Below are 23,910 nucleotides of genomic sequence, written 5' to 3' on the forward strand. Positions count from 1 at the left end.
GGGGGTAGAAGGTTATGGGGGTGGGGGTGGGGGTGGGGGGGTAGGGAAGAGAAGATCCTAGGGTTTTAGGAAGAGGAAAGAGGCGGAGAAAGAAGAGGGGTGGAGGAAGAGGGGGCAACCCGTCCCCTCGCTTTGTCTAGGGCTGCAGGTATTTTTCACTTTAAGAAACAACCCAGCCGGGGGCCAGAGGGCAGCAGCGAGCACCGGCGCCGATCTGGGGACGCGGGGCGCAGTGGGTTCTGCGCGCCGCGGCGGCACCTCCTCTCCCCAGAGCTGACAGGCAGCAGGTGGGCGGAGTGGAGGCCGGGGCGGTGGCGGGGCGGACGCCGCCGGCTCCGATGCGAGGCTGCTGGTCCCGGTCGGTGCTCGCGGGAGGAGGAGGAGGAGAAGAAGACGGCTCCACCAGCGGGGGGTCACGCCATGGACTTCAACATGAAGAAGCTGGCGTCAGACGCGGGCATCTTCTTCACCAGGGCGGTGCAGGTAAGCTGAGCCCGAGCAGGACTGGGCTGCTCTTGGATGAGCCGGGCTGGGCGGGTGGGGCAGCTCCGAGGCCTGGCAGCGCCTGCAGCAGCCAGCTTGCTCCCTGGACCCCAGCTTTCCACCTCGGCTGCGTCCCCTGCGCGTCGGGGACCTTGCCTCCTCTGCGAAATCGACTTCGGGAGTCTGGGCTGGGGCCAACAGGGGACTGGGGGGAGCGAGTCCAAGAGCTGCTGGAGAGCTCCCGGGACTGCAAAGCAGTCTCTCCGGCGCCTGCCCTGCTTCCCATCTGGTGCGATCTGTGACTCGGCTTCTCTATCTCCCAGGGCTCTCCCTAGGAGACCCGGATGTCTGGGATGCTATCGGGTCTGTTTGAAGCATCCTAAGGCAGTTGCTAAGAGGGGAGGGAGGAGAGACCCTGAACCAGGGACCAGAGGCTGCTGGCTCAGGGTTCTGGATCTACGATGCGGGATCTGTGACCGAGGCAGTGTCTAGGAAGCTTTCAGTCCTTCTAGGAGAGGTCCTTGCTATGGAGCCCTTCTTTTTTCTATCTGGCTTTAGGGGAGATGAATTGACCTGGTCTTAGGGTGCCAAGCCTCCTCTTTGCTCCTGGCCCTCAGAAGCAGCTTGGGGAAGCGGGAAGGGGTGGGAAGCTAAACTTAAACTCATACATCTCTCCTTTCTCTCTCGTTCTAGCTATTTCCCCCTTCCCCCCCCCCCCCTTCTCCCTAGACATTAACCAGGATAGCTGGGTGGGGGAGGAGGGAGTTGGGGATGGACTCCACCCGCTTCCCTCTCTGTCTTCCACTCAGCCCCGGATTCCTCTTAACTTGACTCAACCTAGGGCAGAGGCTGCCTGAGCCATGCTCTTAGCATGGCCCTTTCTGCTCTTGAGTAGCCCAAAGGAAAGAGTGGCCTCCACATGTGCTGAACCATGCTTCCCTAAGGTATGGGGAGTGATATTTGAGCAAGAAGTGTCCAGATTACCACAGAGCTTAATAGTTTGCATCTGGCAGCTTTTTCTGCCTGGCTTTTTTGTGGGGAGGGTGAGGGAAGGCTGGGGATGGAATAATGACCACATCCTGACCAGGACACGTGGCCTATGGGTCACACCCCCTATTCAAAGGCTGGCTGAGCAAACCTCGAGTAAACAAACATTGTGGGTTTCTGGCTTCCCTCTTCCCCCAGATATGGATTACAGCTGATGAGGGGAGAGGTCAGGGTAGGAGAGTCCCTAAATACCGAGACTGTTCTAATTGGCCTTTGTTTGGTCAGCCTGGAAATTCCTTCCCTAGGTGAATTTTGGGAGATGGAAGTTTCTGTCTCAGCCTGGTATAGTAAAAAGAGCACTGATCTTAGTCAAGAGCTCTGAGATTGAATCCTAGTTTTGCCACTCATTTGACACTTGGACCCTTGTTCTGTAACTTCTCTCTGAACCTCAGTTTCCTCATTTGTAAAATGAAAGTACTGAATTGGTGCCATCTAGCCCTAAGACTCCTCCATAACTTAGAGTGATCTCAGCAGGAGGCAATTCTCTGTATTCCTCAGTTAGGGTAGACTTCCTTTATCGAAAAGGCAGTATGGCATAATGAGAAGATTTAGGGTTGAGCAGACCTGCGTTCAAATCCTGATTTATTCGCTTAAGTGTTGTTTGACCATGAGCTAGACATTTGGCCTCTTTGAAGGGTTGGTATTAAACATGTATTCAAAAGCTGATGCCAATGAACAAAGTGTTCATGGATCCGACTTATCTGGATATATTTGTAATATTTCACATGGTTGATAAATACTGAATCTTTCTATTGGTTTGGATGAAAATTTGTTGGGCTTAGACATTGTACTTTCAAAGAAATGAAGCTGCAGCTGGTAGACAGGCTGAAAAAAGATCCTTTTGAATACATCTTTAATATCTTCGTGATTTGTCATCACAGAAACCCTTCATCCTTTTAGTCTCAGTTTCCTCAAATGTAAAATGGGGCTGGTGGTGATAATAATAGCATCTGCCTCAGAAGATTGTTGTGAACCTCAAATGAGATATATAAGATCAAATGATTTACAAATGCCACATCTCCCCTAGGGAAATAGAAAGGGACTACCTAAGTTGAGGAGTAAAGAAGGGTCTCAGATCTGCTTATAGTCAGTGACAAGGTCCTGGGAAGAACCGACGTGACCCAGCTCCCAACCCAAGACCTCAGTTATTGAGAGCTGTGTCCTTGGATGTCCCTTGTCCGTGTTTACTACGAGTTCCAGGAGACCGTTTTCTCCTACTCCTGAAGGGCACAGGAAGCTGGTTTTTCTCTGGACTCTGCATTGATACCCCACCCTCCCTGCACACACTTATGGCCATGGCTCTGGGATTTGAAGTTGGGGGCCCTCCCCCTGGTAGAGAATGGTTGGGTTGTCAGGGCAACCGCATTATCAGCCTTTTTTAATCTAGCCTAGACTGGATTGGCAGGTTCCTTCTTACCCCTTCCACCCCCAACTCCCTACTTCCCACCCCCACCTACCTCTAAGAACACTGGCCCTGCCCCTGCTTCCCCTCCCAAATTCGACTTTCTGCTGGAGCTGGGGGGTTACCTAGAGTATGTGTTCATATCTGTGTGTGTGCGAGGGGAAGGCCCCACATGTGGAGCCTGGGTAGCAGCTACTGGCAAGTGAAATCTTCTCTGGGGAGTAGGAGGGACCCTGTCCCACGCAGCAGGGAAGAGCTTTATAAATAGTGGCTCCCTCCCAACCCCACCCCCTATACCAAGCCCTGTTGCCTTCTGGCTCCCGATCAGCCCTACTCCCAGGATTCCAGGGCCAGAGGACCAAAGCTGAAGGGTAATGTAGGGGGTGAAGGGAGAGGGCAAGACTGAAGAGCTGGAAGGAAGGAGGCCCAAACATACTACTGTACTAAGAGTTGATGGAGAGGTTTCCAGACCTCACACCTACAAGTTGTGCGGTGTAAGGAGCACTGGATTTGAAGTGTGAAGACTTTGAAAGTGATGTCCTCCATTTCCTCACTTAGAGAATGAGGAGCTTTCAAAGGTCCTTTCTAACTATAAATCCTAGGATCTAGAAGTAAGACCATTCTTGGTTTCTGCTGTCTGAGCTAAGAGCAGAGAGGCATACTCCCTGAAGGAGCTTTTCATTCCTTTTTCCCTCAGCCTCAAATTCCTAATTATTTTTTAGTGAGAGGACCAGAGCCTCTGCAACCATTAATCTTACCACTGCAGAAAGAATAGGGCAAGGATTAGTTCTGACCAAACATTTGAGGCTCCTGGAAGAACCCATAGTATTTAAGGGGAGGAATGACCATTTGTCTAAGATATGAGGATGGAAGACTTTCTGTCTTGTGTTCAAAGATATGAGGGAAAGGTCTTCTTTTTTCTCCAGTCCTGTAGGTCCATTCTAGTCTCCAAACAGGGCAGATGGGATATTAGAGTAAGGAAAGCAGTCAGATCCTAGACTATGGTGGATGGATTTAAAGACTATGGGATGGCCGAGAGCTTCTCTGTCTGATATCTTAGGGTTTTTCCTCCTCAGTAGAAGGTGGGAATAAGAGATTTCCAGGGCTACCAAACCCTATTTCAGTTTTTTCTGCTTGTCTCTGGGTCTAGTTGCCATAGTGATGGTAACTTTAAACATGATTGGGGAAGTGGGAAATATAGCAAGCCTGATGTGATCTGGATTTTGGACATTTAAGCTTGATAAGGCAGCATTATTTTCACATGGACTTGTCCAGCAAGCAGCTAGAAATGCTAGGCTGCAGCTCATAGGATCATGAGATCTGGGGTTGGAAAGGCCCTTTAGTTCATCTAAACCAATCTTCTCATTTTACAGATTACAAAAAGGCCCCAAGAGAAGAAGTGATTTTTACCAAGATCATACAGATAGTTAGTAAATGGCAGAACTAGGATTCAACCTAACTCTGCACTGAAGTTAGTGTTTTTTCTACTATGGCTTTCTCTTAGGAGACAGATCAGTTTGGTTGGTAATCAATGATTTATTAAGCATTTATTAAATCCCTGTTAGATGCATGCTAGGAACTTAGGATACTAGTCCCTCTGCCTTGTAGGAGTTTACATTCCAGTAGGGGAGAGATATGGTCTGGACCTGTGATTTTATTGGAATAGGGAACTCCTGGATGAGAAAACTCCCTCCAACTATACCAGGTGGCATCTTCTCTGAAACTTATAGATTTGGGAATTGCCTATAATACAAAGAAGTTAAGTAATTTGCCCAGTATTGTACAGCCAGTATGTGTCAGAGGCAGGATTTGAATCCAAACTATCTAGCTTCAAGACTAGCTCTTTATTCCCTATACCTATGTTGACAAACTTGTGGCACACATGCTGGAGGGGGCTGCTACCCTCACCCCTCTCCACTCTTTTTTTTTTTTTTTTAAATCCTTACCTTCCGTCTTGGAATCAATACTGTGTATTGGTTCCAAGGCAGAAGAATGGTAAGGGTGGGCAATGGGGGTCAAGTGACTTGCCCAGGGTCACATAGCTGGGAAGTGTCTGAGGCCAGATTTGAACCTAGGACCTCCCATTTCTATGCCTGGTTCTCAATCCACTGAGCTACCCAGCTGCCCCCACCCCTCTCCACTCTTGCCTGAGGACATTTCTCCCATCACCTGCCCCTCTGCCCAGCAGTCCAATGGGAGCCCTTCCTCCTTTCCCTGTCTGGGGTAAGGCGAAGGTTGTATGTGTGATGGTTGCAGTTTGGGCCCTCGATTTCCAAAAGGTTCATCATCACTGGCCATACCAAGCTGCCACTTAGTATAAATTTGTGGTCATTTGATGAGCTTTATAACTAGGGAATTAAGAGAGACGTTTTTCTAGTGCTTTAAGGTTTTCACATTTTAAAAAAATTATAAAGATATTTGATTTTACCAATTATATGTAATAACAAATTTCCACAAAAGTTTTCAGAAGTTATGTGATCTAAATTGTTTCCCTCCTTCTCTTCCCTCCCTCTTTCTTGAGCTGGCAAGCAATTCTTTCTGGATCATGCATGTATTATCATACAAAATGTCTTTCCATATTGTTCATTTTTTGTAAGAGAATAATCATATTATTAATAATTAATAATGTAGTAATTAATTAATAATCATCTTAATCCAAAACCCCAAAATAAAAACCCAAATAAACTAAAGTAAAAAACCATATGCTTTGATCTGCTTTCTGACTCCAACAATTTTTTCTGAGAGGCCTTTTGAAGAAAGTATCACCTGAACTGAGTCATGAACCCCAGTTGCCTAGCCCTTGCCACTCTTCTTTCTTAGAGTTGTTAGTAAAACCGAACATAAAGGTTGAGAGAGAGAGAGAGAGAGAGAGAGAGAGAGAGAGAGAGAGAGAATGTGTGTGTATGCATTCCAGGTAGAGGTAAGGGTAAGGGTATAGGAATAAGAGATAAAATGACATGTATAAGGAACAGCAAATAGGAGATGGCTGGAAATGTAAACCTGGACATTACCCAAACAGATGTGGCTAGTTTAGAATAAGGGAGACTGTAGAGATTGAAGAAGAAGAGACCTTTAGAAGTACCTGCTCTCTCAAAATAAGCAGAGCAGGGAGAACATTGTACACAGTAATAGCAATATCATACAATGGCTATCTGCAAAAACTTGGCTCCTCTCAGCAATGCAGTGATCTGGGACAATCCTGGAAGATGTAGGTCTCCAGAGAAAGAACTGTTGGCGTTGTCTTTCACATCACTGTAGCTTTGGTTTTATTTTGGAGTTTTGGTTAGAGAGGAGTGTGCTCTTACCGCACTGACCTATATGGAAGTGTGTTTTGCATGATAATAAAAATAAAATGAACAAAAACAAACCTGCTCTCCCCAGCTTTGGTTGTAGTAGAGTGGGTGGGGAAGTTGTCCTGGTGATTCGGTATCTTAGTAAATGCTTGGTTGGGTGGGACAGAAATTGGGAGGTTGGGGGCAGCTGGGTGGCTCAGTGGATTGAGAGCTAGGCCTAAAGATGGGAGGTCCTGGGTTCAATTTTGGCCTCAATCACTTCCTTGATGTGTGACCCTGGGCAAGTCACTTGACCCTCATTGCCTACCCTTACCACTCTTCTGCCTTGGAGCCAATACACAGTATTGACTCTAAGATGGAAGGTAAGGGTTTTAATTTGAATCAAATAAATAAATTAATTAATAAATTAATAAACTGGGAGGTTGTTCTAGGTTGAAGGTGAGTGGAGACAAGGAGAATAGACAGTTTTAAATGAGGGGCTTTTTAGGATAAGAGAGACTTGAGAGTGTTTACAGAGCAGGGTGGACACAGGCAGGTTGAGCCCATCAGAGCCCAGGAATAGGACTGCAAAAGAAGGGAAAGGGAGGAAGAGAGTGTTGGAGAGAAGTGGTTGAGCTGGCAGAGTTCAAGGGATCTCCGAGGCCCAGGACTTGGGTCCCTCCAAATGGTTGCCCATGCAGCATTAGCCCAACTCAGATTCTCCCTTCATTGCCAGGATAGATCCTGGGAGGCTGCAGCAACTACATGCTCAGTAGGAAGAAACCCAAACCCTAGTGCATTATTGATGGGCTGGAAGGCAACACCCCTTGTTCTCTCCTCTCCCTCCACCCCACCCTGGCCAGAGAGGCCACTCCTCCATAATTTATCACTATTCCTTTGGGAGAAACCAGGGCAGGGCCTTCTCGAAGGCCTGAGTAAGGACCTCATAACCCGTGCTGGGCATTACCAGGCTGTGAAACATGCTGCCCCCTCCTCTCTCAATCTCTTTACCCTTGATGGGGCAGGAAGGAGGAACAGTGAGACTGGGGATTTCAGCTCTAGCTCTGGGGCTAAATTTAGGGGTAAAGAGGAGGCAGCAAGCAATTCATTCAGAATTTCAGAAGAGGAGAGGAGCAGAAGGTAAAGGGATCTGATGAAGCTTGCATTTCAATCAGTCCAGATGTGGGTTTTGCCTCCCACCCAAGAGTGGGTATTCATCATGCTTCTCTAGGGTTTGCTGCTATTCTCTGGTTCTTAGCCTGGCCTGTGAAGGCTGCCTTATGTCCTTGGCATGGCTAGAAATATTTGAGCAGAGAGCACAGGGGATAGATATTCTAGCATCAGGTAGGTGGGTTCTTCTAAGAACCCAAAGGTATGTCCTTTCTACCTGGGAGAATTTTATCCACGTACTTTCAGAATAACAGGATTTAGGCAAGTCTCCTATTCCTCTCTTCTTCCACTGAGGCAGAGGCCTAGAGACTTTCTGTAAGGCAATGTATCCTTGTAGCAGAGATGCAGGAAGAGGCACATAGCCAAGAAGAATTAGGAGAAAATGACTCAGAACTGGGAGAATTATCAGGAAGGCAAAGGCCCAATTTAATCAAGTCTTGGAAAAATGTTCTAGACCAGTGATGGGCAAACTACGGCCCACAGGCCAGATGCTGCCCCCTGAAATGTTCTATCCGACCACATGACCTTATTCCTAATCTGATGATTACAATGAGTAGGATACAATACAATGATACTTTGAAAGAGTTGCCTTAGAAACAGACTGACAGATGAGCATTTCCTTTCCTTTGGCCCCTCTTTAAAAAGTTTCACTGGTCTAGACAGTTTAAAAAAATCAAAGGAATAGGTGAACTGCTTGAGGTAGATGATAGAGAAACTAACATTCAGTTTCAAATTTGTTTCCATCATCTCCTTTGAAAATAATCTACTGACTGCCTCAATTGTACAAAGCACTAGGGATACAAAAAATAAAAAGGATCTCTGCCCTTGAGAAACTTGCATTTTACTGGGAGAATCTAGCATGTGAACTACTGTAAACAGAGAAGTATATGTATGAGAACCTGGAGAGCATTATTAACTAAGAGGATCAGGAGAGGCTTCAGATAGGGGATGGCCCTTGAGCTGAGATTCTGAGACGTGGAGTCAAGACGGAGCACGCTGCAATCATGAGGGAAAACTTTGGGGCACAGGGAATTGATTGGTTTGGTTGAAACATTAAATGCATCAAGGGAAGTGATGTGTAATAATTCTGGAAAGGTAGGCTGGAGACAAATTGTAAGGAACTTTACATTCCAAGATGAAGAATCTCTAGTTTGTCCTAGAAGCACCAAGCAACTTCTGATTTAGGAAGAAAATGTTGGCAGCTTTGTGGAAGATAGAAGAAAGAGGGTAGAGAATGGAAACTGGGAGTCCAACTCAGAGGCCATCACAACAGGGGGAGCTAGGAGGCAAAGTGGAAAGAGCTCCAGGCCTGGAGTCAGGAAAACTCATCTTCTTGAGTTCAAATCTGGCTTCAGTCAAGCCATTTAACCCTATTTGCTATAGCAGCTCTTTTTGTGATGGCAAAGAGTTGGAAATTGAGGGGATACCTATCCATTGGGGAACGAGTAAACAAACTGGGGTATATGATAGAGGTGGAATACTGCTGTGCTATAAGAAAGGATGAACAGGATGATTTCAGAGTTAGAAAGACCTCTGTGAACTGATGTAGGATCAGTAAGTAGAATCAGGAGAACAATTGTACACAATGACAGCAATATTGTGGAATGATCAAATGTGAAAGACTCAGCTACTCTCAGCAATACAATCAATCATCCAGGACAACTCTGAAGGACTTACGAAAAGAGTGCTATCCACCTCTAGAGAAAGAACTATTGGATTCAGAATTTTTCACTTTATTTGTGCTTTTATTTGGAGGTTTGGATTTTGTATGAGTGTGCTCTTACAACAATGATCAATATGGAAATATGTTTTGCATGATAATACATAAAAAACCCAGATCAAATTGCTTACCATCCTTGGAGGGGGTGACTTATAAGTTCAGAAGATGTGTTGAAAATTGTTATTATGTACTTGTAAATGGAGAAATAAGATATTTTTTTAAAAGAAGAGAATTTTAAAAAATGATCATAACAACAAAAAAAATGTTTAATGACTATTTCCCTCAGTTTCCTCGCTATAAAATGAGCTGGAGAAGGAAATGGCAAACCACTCCAATATCTCTGCCAAGAAGCATCAGACAGGACTGAATAATATCCAAAAAAGCTACAATAGCCTAGGCAAGAGATGATGAGGGTCTAAACCAGTGTTTAGATGGTGGTGGTGAGAAGGGGACAAATGTGAAAGATATTACAGAGGGACAATCCACAAGACTGGGCATGAAGGAGAGGGAAAAATCAAGGATGATTCACAATCAAGGATGATTCCCAGCTTGTGAACCTGGGGGTCTAGAAGGTTGGTGATATCTTCAGCAGAAACAGAGAAGTTGGAGGAAGAGTTGGAATTTTGGAGGAAATCATTTTATTATGGGTTTATCTTATTTGAGGTAACTAGTGGGCATTCAGTGAGGCATGATCAATAGGTAGTTGTCAACACAAAACTAGAATTCAGAGTTCTGGAGAGAGCCCAAGGACTTCAGATTAAGAAGAGGTGAACAAACATTTGTTGGAGACATCAAAGCCCAAGGTGGATGAGGAGATTGTAAAAGAACATCTAGCTACTTTATATGAGCTTTGGGACATGTTATAATATATTAATATATTACCGTGACTCCAATCTTACTATAATTAATAATCAATATTAATAAAGAATAACAATTATTATTACTAATAGTAGTTGTAGTAATCGTAGCCTCTTAGTAATAATAAAGTTTGCAAATCGCTTTATAAATATTATCTATTTTTGTCCTCACAACAACTCTGAAAGGTAGGTGCTATTCGTATCATCCTCATTTTATAGATGGGGAAACTCAGGCTTAAGTGCTTTGGCCAGGGTCACATACATCGAATGAGTGTCTGAAGTAGCATTTGAACTTAGGACTTCTTGCCTCTATGTTCACTGCTCTCTGCTTTACCACCTAGCTGCCACCTTTGGACGGATTACTAGTTAGTTGGGCCAAGAGAGTGATTTTTAGGTTCTCAACCTGGAAGAAAACTCAGTGACGGGCCACAAAGCTCAGTCTTCAGCTCTGGCCTTTTCAGGACTTTAATTAACGACTTGGATGAAGGTGCATTTGGCAGGGACCAAGCAAAGACAGTGACTATATGTATGACAAAATCAGGATTTCAAGGCATCTCAACAGGCTAGAAGACTAGACTAAAAGTGAATGGAAAGTCCTCTACCTGGGTCCCCAAAGCCCAATTCCACAAGCATAGGATGGGGAGGGGAGTCCTTTGCTCAGTGGTTCAGGTGAAAAAAAACAAAAAACTTAAGGTCATACTCAGTGAATCAACAAGCTGCAGCTGCCAAAAAAAGCCAATTGGTTGGGGCTGTCAGTCTAGAAGTACAGTATCCAGGCTAAGAAAGGGGCGGTAGTTCCACTGATCTCTGCACAGGGCAGTACACAATTGAGAGCATTGTGTTGAGTCCTGAGCAGGATTTTGAGAGGATTTGGCAAATGGGAGTAGATCCTGAGGAAGGGACTAGTTAGATAAAAAAGACTTAAAGCCAAGTCTTTTAAAGAATAGTTAAATAGGACAGTTGGGTGGCTCAATGGATAGAGAGCCAGGCTTAGAAAGGGAGGTTCTGGGCTCAAATTTGATCTCAGATACTTCCTAGCTATGTGACCCTGGACAAGTCACTTAATCCCCATTGCCTAGCCCTTAGTACTCTTCTGTTTTAGAATTGATTCTAAGACAGAAGATAAGGTGTGTGTGTTTTTTAAGTAATTACAAGAGCTAAGGACTTTTATATTTCTGAAGGAATACTTTGGAGTGGGAAGTTGAGAGAATGATTGCTCCCTTTGAATATTTAAAATATACAAAAGACAAACTTGTTAGGTGGGGCTCCAGAGGAGAAAACTAGAGATTCAGGTTTGGAAGTTACAGAAAGTCAGATTTCAACTCAGTATAAAGAGTCCTTTCAAATAATGGAAGCCATTTGAAAATGATTGGCTTGCCATGTAAGGTAGTAAGTTCCTCATTGCCTAGAAGTGATGTTCAAGCATCTGTCATTCAGTGGTGATTTTAAAGACTGTTTCGCTTCATCTCCCAAGAGGAAGCACAGGGGCTACTTGAGGACTTGGTCCCTCTCTGATCTGCAGGGGAATTTTGACCTGCTCCATTTCTAAACTGGGCCAGTTTGTTTCTCCTTAGGTAACCCAGTGACTCCCCCACTCCTGAGCACAAGTCATATTCATGCAGAACATAGTGAGGAATCCAATCAGTTTAGCCCACTGTAGCTCAGAACTCCTGAGCTCTATAGATCCACCAGTGGATAGGTGGTTAAAAGGTGGTACCTTTACAGCCAGAAATAGGGAAGTCCAAAGGAGGGACCACTTTCACAGGAGGGATACTAAGCTCAGTTTTAGATATGTTGAGATGCCATTGGGATCTCCAGGACTTCTGTCCATTTGCCAAGAGTGTTGCAGAAGGGATTCCTATAGGGAATAAAAGGTTAGACTCTCCCTTCCAGATCCCCTCAGGATCTACAGTTCTAAGATTCAGAAGATCCTTGGATTTAGAACTCGAAGGGACCTTTAGAGAGCATCTAGCCCAACGAACCCTACCATTTTTTAGATGAGAAGACTGAGGTTCAGTAACGCGACTTGGCTGAGGTCACCTAGAGAGTAAGTTACAGATCTGAGATGTGAATCAAGGCAATCTGATTCCAAATTCAGGACTCTTTTAACTACAATTTTTTGATCAGTGTACTTGTGCTCTGTATTTGGTGCCATGGGGTCTGGGGGAGCAGGAGTGCTTGCATGCTGCCCCACAAGATGTCAGCCAATAATGCTGAAAGCAATAGCAGAAGTAACCAAAGTGATCTTTTTTTTCCTTCACTAATATTTTTCCCAATTGTGTAAAAACTGGATAAAAGGGTATGCATTGTTTCATAGACAATGCATACCCTTTGATCCAGTAATACCACTACTAAGTCTGTATCCCAAAAAAAGATTTTTAAAAATGGGAAAGGAATTTTTCTAAAAAATAAAAAATGGGAAAGGACCTATTTGTACAAATATTTATAGCTGCGCTTTTTTGTGGTGGCAAAGAATTGGAAATTGAGAGGATGTCCTTCAACTTGGGGAATGGCCAAACAAATGCAATTGTGCTATAAGGAATGTTGAACAGGAGGATTTCAGAAAGAGTTGGAAGGACCTTCATAGACTGATGCAGAGTGAAATGAGCAGAACCAGGAGAACATGGTACACACAGTAACTGAAACATTGTGGGACCATCAAATGTGATAGACTTAGCTACTCTCAGCAATATAATGATTCAGAACAGTTCTGAGGGACTCTTGAAAAGGAATGCTATCCAGCTCCAGAAAAGGAACTGTGGGAGTTGGAATGTGGATGAAAACATGATTTTTCTATTGTTTATTTGGGTTTATGTTTTGAGGTTTTGGTTTTATAAGATTACTCACAAAAATGAACAATGTAGAAATATGTTTTGCATGATAAAACATGAACAACTTAGATTGAATTGCTTGCTAGCTCCAGGGGGAGGGGGAAGGAAAAAGGGAGGGAGACCATTTGAATCATGTAATTTTGGAAAATGTATATGGAAATTTGTCATTACATGTAATCAGTAAAAATAAATAAATAAACATCCAATGATGTAAAAACAATTTTTAACATCATCTTCTAGCATTTTTAATTCTCTCAAATTTTCTCCTTCCCTCCTTCTTCTTCCCCCTTCCTGAGGTGGTAAACACTTTGTTAAAAAAAACAACAACAACCTCTTATTTTCCTCTGTCTTAGAATCAATACTGTGTATTGGTTTCAAGGCAAAAGATTGGTAAGGGCTGGATAGTGAGATTTAAGTGACTTGCCCAGGGTCACACAGCTAGGAAGTGTCTGAGGTTAGATTCAAACCCAGGGCCTCCAGACTCCAAAGCTGGAACTCTGCCCCTAAAGGTGATACTTTTAAGAATTTGTTGTTTGGTATTTATCTGTGCTCTCTCAAGTAAGATTTCCTAAGCCTACGCCTGATTGTCCTAAGATATGCATATCTGTGAGCTGCCAGTGACAGACTGGAAGCAACTAATTAATCTTCGTCTACCCTCTCTTCCCCCGGCTCTACCAAACAGCAGATGGTTGCTATATGACTTACTTCCATTGTACGTTGTACATCACAATTTTTATTAATACTGTCTGCTTGTCAGACTGTCATTTCTCATGGCAAAGTGGACAGAGCTCTGGAGTCCTGGGCCTTGGGTTCAAATCCTGCCTCTGATACTAAACTGTGAGACTTGGACGAGTCATTTAAATCTTCCTTGGCCTTTGCATCCTTATCTGTGAAATGAGGGGATTGGATTCTATGAAGTCTGAAGTCTCTTCCACCTCTATGGGGAGAAAGAAAGCGAAGCCTGTCCATGGGTTCAGCAGGACTTTGGAACCAGAGTGGGCAGGTGTTTGATGCCCTGTGATAGCAATGGGGAAGTGACCTGTCTGATTCTTTTGAATGAATTTCATTGGCCATTCAGTTCTGGGCTCAAAGAAAATTAGATTCAAGCCCAGTTTTGATCAGACACTTTCCTAAATTAAGTCAGGATTCATCCTAGTTTAGCCAGAAGGTGGGGTGGGGGGTGGAGGAGTCTCTTTGGTCTTAGAATTGCAGAGCTAGAAGAGGCCTTGATTATCTATTATTCATTTCTAAAACATTCTGCTGTCTGATGTGTGCAGAGGACTGTGGTAGATAGGCATGCATAATCCTAGGAAGGGATCTGGAAACCATTTAGTCCAACTCTCTCTTTTCATAAACGAGGAAACTGAGGCCCAACAAAATTATTTCTTGACCCAGTGGCAGAAGTGGTGTTTGAATCTTGGTTGTCTGACTCAAAATCGAGTGTTCTTTCCATCAGAATAGCAAATTTGCCTCCTCCGAAATCAACAGTCTGGCACTCCAGGCCATTCCTTTCACCATTGGTTCAACTGAGGCTCCAAGACAAGTAACTTTCCCAAGACAATAAATTAGTGCTGAATCCCTAATCTAGACCCAGTTCTTTCGAATCCTGTAAGGGCAGCTCCCAACACTTCAAAGGGATGGAAGGACAATTTCAGTGTGGAAAAGGCATAGGATATTGGCTCTGTTCCTGGTCCCATTTCCCCATCCCAATGATTAAAGGGCTGCTTCTCCCATCTATTATTCTGGACAGCATTCTTCTACATACATTCCAAAGCTGCCTCTCCCGGAGGCCAAAGGGGCAAAGGATGACTGTTAGTGTGGATCACATTGCTATCAAACCAAATAGAAACTTGACTTAGAAAACCTCAAATTAATATTATCTATATTGTATTGTATTTTTAATTTATTTTGTTAAACATTTCCCAGTTATATTGTTTTAAAACCCTTCTGTCTTGGAATTAATACTAAGCATCAGTTCCAAGGCAGAAGAGTGGTAAGGGTAGGCAATGGGGGTTAAGTGACTTGCCCAGGGTGACACAGCTGGGAAGTGTCTGAATCCAGATTTGAATATAGGACTTTCCATCTCTAGGTCTGCCTCTCAACCCACTGCTTCTCAATCCACCCAGCTTTCTCTTCCGTTTTAATCTGGTACTGAGACACCCTGGGAAGTTTGACCACTTGTGAGTTTGACCCCTCTGGTCTTGAGCCTGGACCCTGAGTTCTCTTTCTCTCCTTTCTCTTCTCCCTTACAGTTCACTGAGGAGAAGTTTGGGCAGGCAGAGAAGACAGAACTAGATGCCCACTTTGAAAACCTCTTGGCTCGGGCAGACAGCACCAAGAACTGGACAGAAAAGATCCTTCGCCAGACAGAGGTGCTACTACAGCCAAATCCTAGTAAGCAGCTGGGAATCCAGGTGTTGGGGAGGGATGTCCGCAGGATGGGAAGGGCTGGCCTGAGGGCAGGCAGAAAGGCAGAATCCAGCCAGATTTGGAGTTCTCTGCTCTGGATGGATGCATCCACCCAGCTAGGGTCTAGGAGTCCCCTGAATCAGTCAGACTCATTAAGGGACTCTGACACCTCAGGGGGAATAGTTTAAGATTTAGCATGAAGGCACATTGCCTTTGGCGTGGCTGTAAAACCAGTAGAATGTAAGCTCTGAGAGGGCAGGAACCAGTGGCAATTCCTTGCAAATAGTAGGTATTTAATAAATGCTTATTGGATAGGGGGTTTTGGTGGGCTTAAATCAAGCAAGGAGAATTGTCTGATCAAGGGACTGTGGCTTTGGATCTCTGTTCAAAGGAGAAAACACAAAAGAATCATTTTTTTCAGTATAAAGACTCTGGAATGGGAGAATTGGCTAGAAGATAATATCCTATGAATAGAGGAAGGAGAACATGGTAGGATGCTGGAGCTGGAAGCAACATTAGAACAGAGTGTGAGGTTGGAAGGGATCGTAGAGACAATCCAATTCATTTTATTGAGGAGAAAACTGAAAGGGATCTCAGGATCATAATCCTGGAAAAATGAGATTATTTGCTCAAAGTCATACAGGCAGTAAAGTAAATAGCAGAACTTGGATTGAGCTCAGGTCCTGGGATTCCAAATCTGTCCTTTTCACTACATCCTGCTTTCTCTGCAAATGAGCTACCCTCCAACAAGTAACCATCCAGTTTCAGATCCAAGGAGCACCCAGCTGGCAAAGTGCATAGAGTGCCAGGCCTGAAGTCAGGAAGACCTGAGTTTGAATCTGGTCTCAGACACGTACTAGCTGTGTGTGACCTTGGGCAAGTCATTTAACCCTTTTTGCCTTGGTTTCCTCATCTGTAAAGTGAGCTAGAGAAGGAAATGGCAACCACTCTAGTATCTTTGCTAAGAGAACCCCAAAATGGGGTCATGAAGCATCAGACACAGGAGAAAAACAACTGATTAATTGACAGATCCAAAGCTAGGTCTCAGGGGCAGTGCAGTATAGTGGTAGGTCCTCTGACTCCCTTTGGAGTCTTGGTTTTATTTCTAGTTCTGATATCTACTACCTCTGTGACTTTGGGCATTTCTGGACCTCAGTTTTCCCTTCTTTAAAATGAGGTGAAAAAATAAAATAAAATAAAATGAGGTGATTAGGGAAAGGAGGCAGCTGGGTGGCTTAGTGGATTAAGAGCCAAGTCTGAAGATGGGAGGTTCTGGGTTCAGATGTGTCTCTGTGACCCTGAGCAAGTCACTTGACCCCCATTGCCTAAACCTTACCGCTCTTCTGCCTTGGAACCAATACCAGTATTGATTCTAAGATGGAAGGTAAGGGCTTAAAAAGAAATGAGTTGATTGGAGAAGATTATCACCGTTTCCTCCAGCTCTGATTACTATGGTCTATAGTCCTACCTAAGGAGAGAATGAAAAGTTGAACTCATCTCGTTTACTATTTTTTAATTGCCATGTGGTTCAATTGGGTGTTAATGAGAATCTTTTGTTTGGTGTGGAGGAAAGTTATAAATATTTCTTATATTAAAAATGACTTGTGGATTGGAGGTCAGTAAGTAGTGATGGCTGAAATGGGGTGGTGAGGGGAGGGAGAGGTTTGGATGCTTGGTGGCCGGGGCTATAGATGACCGCCGAGACAGACGTATTGGGACCATAATGGGCAGGGGGTCTCCGTGGGTCTTGTTCCAGGTGCCCGGGTAGAAGAATTCCTCTATGAGAAGCTGGACAGGAAGGTTCCCTCTCGAGTCACCAATGGGGAGCTGCTGGCCCAGTACATGACAGAGGCTGCCAATGAGCTGGGGCCGGAGACACCCTATGGTGAGGCTGAGCCTCTGCCCAGGCCTGACTTCTCCCTCCTTCTTTCTTCCTTCTCCGTAGCTCTTTTCCCTTTTCTCCCTCCCTCACAGCACCCTGGATTGTCCAAGCTATTTAGAATATAGGATTTTAGACTTGGAAAGGTGCCTTCGAGACCATCTAGTCCAGTACTTTTATATTACACTTTAAAGAAAGAGAGGCCCTCAGGGAAGCAACTTGTCTAATGTCACATGGCTAATAAGAAGCCGAGATGAATTTGAATCCAGCTCTTCTCCTCTTCCCCACAGGGCAAAAGCCCATGCCCTGAAGCTTGCCCAGCTTCTCACATCCCAATGCCAACACCTAGTGGTTCTGGGCTTAGGCCTCTCCCACACCCACAGGGGAAAACTCTCCCAAAAGCCTGGAGCACAGGCACAAGTCTCCAGCTTGGATCTGTGCATTTCTCTGTCTCTTTATACATCTTTGTATTTGTGTGGCTGTTTTTCTGGATGTCTGAGTCTCTGAAGGTCTATTTTGGTCTTTTAAATGATAGTTTGTGTATTTGTAAGTCTGTATTTAAGTTCTTCTGACTTTGCGTATATGTGTGTACTTCTTTCAGGGGTTTGAGTATTTCTGGGAGGATGGCTGGGAACCTTCAAATGTATATTGGTCTTCTGGGGGCAGCTGGGTGGCTCAGTAGATGGAGAGCCAGGCCCAGAGATGGGAGGTTCTGGGTTCAAATCTGGCCTCAGACACTTCTTAGCTGTGTGACCCTGGGCAAGTCACTTACCCCCCACTACTTAGCACTTACCACTCTTCTGCTTTGGAACCAATACACAGTACTGATTCTAAGATGGAAGGTAAGGGTTTAAAAAATATATATATATATATATGGTCTTCTATATGCGTGTGATGGATATACATGGATCTGAAGTTTTTGGTCAAGCCACATTTAATGCGTGTGTGTGTGTGTGTGTGTGTGTGTGTGTGTGTGTGTGTGTGTGTGTGTGTGTGTCTGGAAGTGGAGAGGGATTCTCTCTTATTTCTTTCTAGTTGCCTTCCACTCTCCCCGTCCTAGGTCCTAGGCCCTGGTGTATATTTTTCAGCATTTCTGACACCCCTCTGATTCTCTTCCCTCAGGGAAGACCCTGATCAAGGTTGGAGAGACGGAGAAACGCCTTGGGGCAGCAGAGCGAGACTTCATCCACTCAGCTTCCATCAACTTTTTGACTCCTCTTCGAAACTTCTTAGAAGGGGATTGGAGGACAATTTCGGTGAGGGAATGGAGGAGATCTGCTCCTAATCCTTGGCTCCCTTCCCCATTCCACGATTAGAGAGCTTTTTTTCCTCCCATCACCCTTTTGCAGGTGTTTGCATCCTGAGAAGCTGTTTCCTCCAGGTTGTGCCTGGTGAGCATGGAAACCTACCTCCTACTTGTTGGTCCTTCCTTAGGTTTATGTCCCATCTAGTCAGGATGGAATATTTAAAGCTATATCTAAAAAAAATTAAATTCAACAGGATTTGAGTGATATTTAAAGCTATATCTTAAAAAATTCAATTCAACAGGATTTGAGTGATAAATGTGATATTGGAAATTTGGGGTTCCTTGAGGTTCCTTGAACTGATCTTGAGATGCCTGATATAAACTTCCTGTGGACGTTTAGGGGACTTGAAAACTGCATTTCCCATGATTCCTCTTGTGTAATACAGGTGGGCAGGAAGTGTGATTCCTTAGACAGAGGTATAAAGTCTCAGAACTTGATTGGGACGCTCTCTTTCCTATGAAGCAGCCAGGTGGGCAATTTGAATTAGATCTTATCAGGCACATGGCATAATTACCAATATGGATTACAATAAGCCCTAAATATTTTTAAATATTCTATATCAATTTTATTTGTTACGTAACCTAGTGAAATTTCTTGTCAACTCTGGGAGAGGAGAAGGAAGAGGGGAGGGAGACAATAAAAATCATGTAACTGGGGGAAAAAATAAAATAAATTCAGTTCAGTAAATATTTATTATTATTAGGAACATGATAGACATTGGGGATGCAAGTTAAAAAGTGACACTGACCCTCCCTGCCCTCAGAGTTTATAATCTTAAATTTCCTTTTGTCCTTGAAGTCTTGAGATTGCTGGAGCTGGAAGGAACCTTAAAGGTCATGTAGTCCAACTCCTTCATTCTCTTAAGTGAAGAAACAGAGTCCCAGAGCTGGAAAAGTCCTTTATCTAACGCCACCTTATGTAGCAAAGCTGGGACCTGAACATATATCTTTTGATTCCAAGTTCAGGTTTTTGTGTGTGTGTGTGTTTTTTTTTCCACTTTAGCACACTAGGTTCTCACATGACTTGGCTCCTGTCTCCAAATACAGCAGGGATCAGCCAGGCAAGAAGACTGTATATTTGTCAGCCTCGGGTATCAGAGGCAGGCCCTGGAGCTTGGGGAAAACTCTCTCTTTCTCTCTCTCTCTTTCTCTCTCTCTCTCTCTCTCTCTCTCTCTCTCTCTCTCTCTCTCTCTCTCTCTCTCGGGCAGCAGAGGCTGACCTGTGTGTCTTATTGTTTCCCTCCTGCCTACAGAAAGAGAGACGGATTCTTCAGAACCGGCGTCTGGATCTCGATGCCTGCAAAGCCAGACTGAAAAAGGCCAAAGCAGCTGAGGCCAAAGCTGCGGTAAGTTCTCCCCTCATCGTTCCCCACAATGCCCAGGGCCTGGCCCTCCTCTCTCTGGAGTCTTGTTGGGGAAAAGATGACAGGAGGGTAAGGTGATGGGGAACTGGGAGGGAGGGTGTAGAATGAAGGGTGCGCAGTGCCTTTCCCTCTGGACTAGTCACCACTTTGACCCTCCTTAAAATTTGCCTGTTTTTTTGGCATGAATTCTTACTTGCCTGAGTAGTCTTGGAATGGCCTCTCCTGTCTAGTTGGGGGCTCTGAGATGTACTGATCCACCTTGTGGCCACTTTCCCCTGCAGGAGAGGGAGATAACTTCATTAACTCTTCCTGTCCCTGCCTAATCTAGCTTCCCATTGAGCATATCCAGGAGGGTTATATCTACAACCCTTACTGACCCTGCTCTTTAACCTCTGACTTCTGGGAAGGAACCAGATGGGTGTCCTCTCCCTCTCCTGGGCATTAGGTGCCTATGCTTTCCTTTCCTGTAGTTTTGGACCCGAACTACAGGGTGTGTTTTTGTTTTTCCTGTTGCCACCATCTCACTTGATGAGAATCTTTTACATGGCAAGATAATTGCGATGCATTGATGGGGCAACAGTCTGGCCAGCAAATCTGTTTGCTAATGGATCAGTGCACGTCAGAGCCTTCTGAAGCCTGAGGTGGGACTGTCTCTTGCATGTTCCTCATTTCCTCTCCTTTCTCCCAGTGTAAGCCTGTTTTCTGTCTTCCTCCTATCTGAACTCAAGGAATTGGGGCAAGAGGGAGACTGTGGCTCCCTCCCCTGACTCCATTAAAATTCCAGGAGGAACTTATTCCCTTCTCCCCCCATTCCATTTGAAGGTAATTTGGGGGAGGTTCTTTAAAGCTGGTTCCACTGGACTCTGTGGGGTCTGTCCCAGGGGAAGAGAACCCTGAAGATCCCCTCTGTTGGAGGGTCCCCAGATTCCTGGGCCTTAGTGATCTGTTGGGAATCAGGGAGAGTGGAATGATTAAACCACTCACCCTGTTCCAGGGCCAAGGAGGGACCAGTAAAAATTTCTGAATGAGGAGTAAGTAGGGCTTCTGGGGAGTGGTACCTTTCCTGTGTGATATGACTAGAAGGGAGAAATCTGAGATCATTTTGCTTCTCTAGTCTCACTCCTAGAAAGATGAAGTCACCCAGCCCCTCTCTTGGGCAAATACCCACATACTTTGTGAGATGGCCCATTTTCCTAAGGCTCCTGGAAGTAGGGGGAGATGGGACTTTTTCTAGTTAGGATAGGAATGTTGGGTGTTAGGGAAACTGTGTCTGTGTATCTTTTAGTCCTTTTCCATCTGCCTTTCTTCCTGAATTTGGCTCTTGTCTAATCTGCTTTTTAACCTCTGCCCAGCACTTGACTCTTTCCTTCCCCAGACCTTCCCTAGCCCCACTGGCTACCTGTATTCAGAGGGCCCTGGGGAACATTCCAGATCTGGGACACCTAAAAGGATCAAGCCACCAGGCTTCCCTCCATTCCCTTCTTGTTCCCTGAATCATACCTGGGTAGGTTTAAACCACAAACAGGAGGAGGAAGTCAGAGGACTAAGGGGATCCGCTAGAATTAGCCCCATTAGGCCCAAGTTAGAGGGAGAGGGATCTGGTTCCAGGCTTCCCAGTTGTTTGGGGCAATCTCCTTCGAGCCAGCGGGGTCCCTCAAAGAGCAGTACCCTCAGTGATGGTGGCTCTAGCCAGAAGTATGGGACATCCCCAAACCCTTCTGCCTCCGGAGGATACCCCTCTTCCACTGTCCAGCATGGGTCTCTTCCAAAATGCCATCTCTATGACTACGTGTGCGTCTGTCCGTCCTGTCGTTTTTGACAGGGAAGGAGGGAGATGTCTCGCTGGAGCCTATTCCTGTAGCTGCCTGCGCTGTTGACTCACTAACTTTTTTTGTTCTTTTTTGGTCTGCTTTGGTAACTGGGCTCAGTGTGAGGGAGATGTGAGTATATCTGTGTCCCAAGTGCTGTGCTGCTTTGCCATTTTTATTTTTATTGTTGTCGTTGTCGTTGTCGTTTCTTCTTTTCACCTTTCCCTAAGGGGGCCCCCCATCCCTCTCCCCTTGCCCCACCCTCCCCGGAAGGGTGGTGGTGATTGAAAGGTGGGCCCTTCGAGGACGACTCACGGCCCTCTCTGCCCCTGCCCCATAGATGCCATTAGAATGTGGCCCCCAATAATGTGGAACACAATGGGATCGTCCGGATAGCTGGGAGCTCGTCCGGTCTTGGCTGCTTGGTGGCCCAGGCCTCCCTTTCTTGGAACTCCCAGGCCACTCTCGTGGCCTGGCTGCCTCCTGGCCCGGGGCCGAGTGGGGAGAGGCGGGTGCTATCCTTAACAATCGCTTCCTCATGCTCTGGCCTGACTGGCTACCTGGGTACATTCCTCAGGCCTGTCCATACTCCATTCATCCAACCCCATTAGGGAGGAACCATCGACATCGAAGGGAGGGGGAAGGGAAGGGTTGCTTCATGTGGTCCAGGGCTTTGGGATGGAGATGTCGCATTGCTGGGAGATCGCGCATCCATTGTGACTTAAGTGAGTTGGGGGCCTGGGAGGGAGTACAAGGGCCGAGGCCTGCTGATAGCATCTAGAAGGCAGAGCACATGCCCCCCTCCCATCCCCAGGCCTCTCTCCCTTGAGGAAAATGGTAGTGGTGGGGGTGGGGGTCTGACCACTGACCCAGAAGTCTTCGGTTACTCAGCCATGGGGACAGAATCCAGCACCTAGCACAGTGCCTGGCACACAGCAGACAATAAATAAATACCTATTGATTAAACATTTGATGCCAAAAGCCTTTCCAACACAGGCACCTGACAAAAGTCTTGGAAAAATCCAATTTATCATCTTTGGCCCCCCCCCCCCCCCCCCGAGGCTGTTGGCCCAGGCTGCAGGGGGATGCTGAGCCAGGGGCCCACCCCTAGGTGGATGGGTAGGAGCAGAAGCCTCAGGGAATCAGTGGAAGTTTTGGAGTGGGGGTTGGGTTCAAGTTCTCCACCAATAGTACTCCCCTAAGGTGCCCCAGCCCTTTCTTTGGGCACTCTGGGTACAACAGGCATTGTCTATGAGGGTCTGGATAGGGCACTTCCCCTGGCTCTAGCTTCCTGGCCCCAGTGATCTCTGGCATGACTCGTCCATGAATTCTGTTCCCCTCCCCAACCCCAGGCCGTGCCTGATTTTCAGGAGACTAGACCTCGTAATTACATTCTCTCTGCCAGCGCATCCGCGGTAAGCTCCTTGTCCTGTTTCCCCATCCCTCAGCTTTCCCTCCTCCTTCACTGTGCTGCCTCCCACCTCTGAGAAGGAAATGGGGATCCCAGTCACCAGCTTTCTTCCCCCTGATTCCAGCCTTCCTCACCCCCTTGGAGGCCCCAGAGGGTGGGTGAAGGGAACTTCACATCTAGATTATCTATCAGAGGGTGGCAGAGAGCCTGAAGGTATCTCTCCTGGGTTTGGATTTCGCTCCCCTGACACGCTTCCCTCAAGCTCCAATGCTCTTTTCACAGAGAGGGTGAAGAAGTGCCAACCCTTCCCTCACTCATCTATCTGCCCCATGTCCATAGCTGCCATCCTGAAAAACATTTTAAAAAAATAAAAGAAAAACTGCTTTATTGCAAAAATGAATAATATGGAAATAGGTATAAGTGATAATGTTTGTATAACCCAGTGGAAGGGCTTACTGGCTCTGGGAGGGGGAGGGAAAGAAAATGAATCATGTAAACATGGAGAAATAAAAAAAAAAACAAAACCTTAGCTGCCATCCCGTAACCCGTTAAGAGAGAGGGTTTGCAGTATAGTGGATAGAGTTCCAGGCCTACCAGTGATTCTTAGCTGTTTGGCCATGGGCAAGTCACTTAACCCCCCTATGCCAGTTTCCTCATTTATAAAAATGAGACAGTTCATGTAGTGTCCACCCACAGAGTTATTGTGAGTCTCAGATGAGATGCTGTTTGAAAAACACTCTGGGAGGGAAGCCAGGTAGCTCAGTATATAAAGCATCAGGCCTAGAGAAGAGAGGTCCTCAGTTCAAATTTGACCTCTAGCTATGTGACCCTAGGCAAGTCACTTAACCTAGCCCTTACCTCTCTTCTGCCTTAGAATCAATATTTAATATTGATTCTAAGTTGGAAGGTAAGGGTGTAAAAAAAAGGAAAAGAAAAACATTCAGTAAACAT

At 45.5% G+C, this 23,910-nt stretch overlaps 1 protein-coding gene across 5 annotated transcripts in view; it reads left to right on the forward strand.

The window, feature by feature from the left end:
- The first annotated feature begins 320 nt into the window (after nt 1-320).
- SH3GLB2 (SH3 domain containing GRB2 like, endophilin B2) overlaps nt 321-23,910 on the forward strand; it is a 30,194-nt gene continuing 6,604 nt past the window's right edge. For 3 of the 5 annotated variants that reach the window (XM_044664009.1, XM_044664007.1, XM_044664008.1), the window contains exons 1-5: nt 321-483; nt 15,035-15,176; nt 16,948-17,076; nt 18,193-18,326; nt 19,630-19,722. In XM_044664009.1, coding sequence (XP_044519944.1) covers nt 421-483; nt 15,035-15,176; nt 16,948-17,076; nt 18,193-18,326; nt 19,630-19,722 — 561 coding nt within the window. In that variant the 5' untranslated portion in view covers nt 321-420. Of the gene's footprint in view, nt 484-15,034; nt 15,177-16,947; nt 17,077-18,192; nt 18,327-19,629; nt 19,723-21,668; nt 21,681-22,900; nt 22,964-23,910 lie in introns of all 5 variants that reach the window. The other 2 variants (XM_044664006.1, XM_044664005.1) reach the window with 2 other exon arrangements.

Source organism: Gracilinanus agilis, chromosome 2 (genome assembly GCF_016433145.1).
Source record: "Gracilinanus agilis isolate LMUSP501 chromosome 2, AgileGrace, whole genome shotgun sequence".
NCBI lineage: Eukaryota > Metazoa > Chordata > Mammalia > Didelphimorphia > Didelphidae > Gracilinanus > Gracilinanus agilis.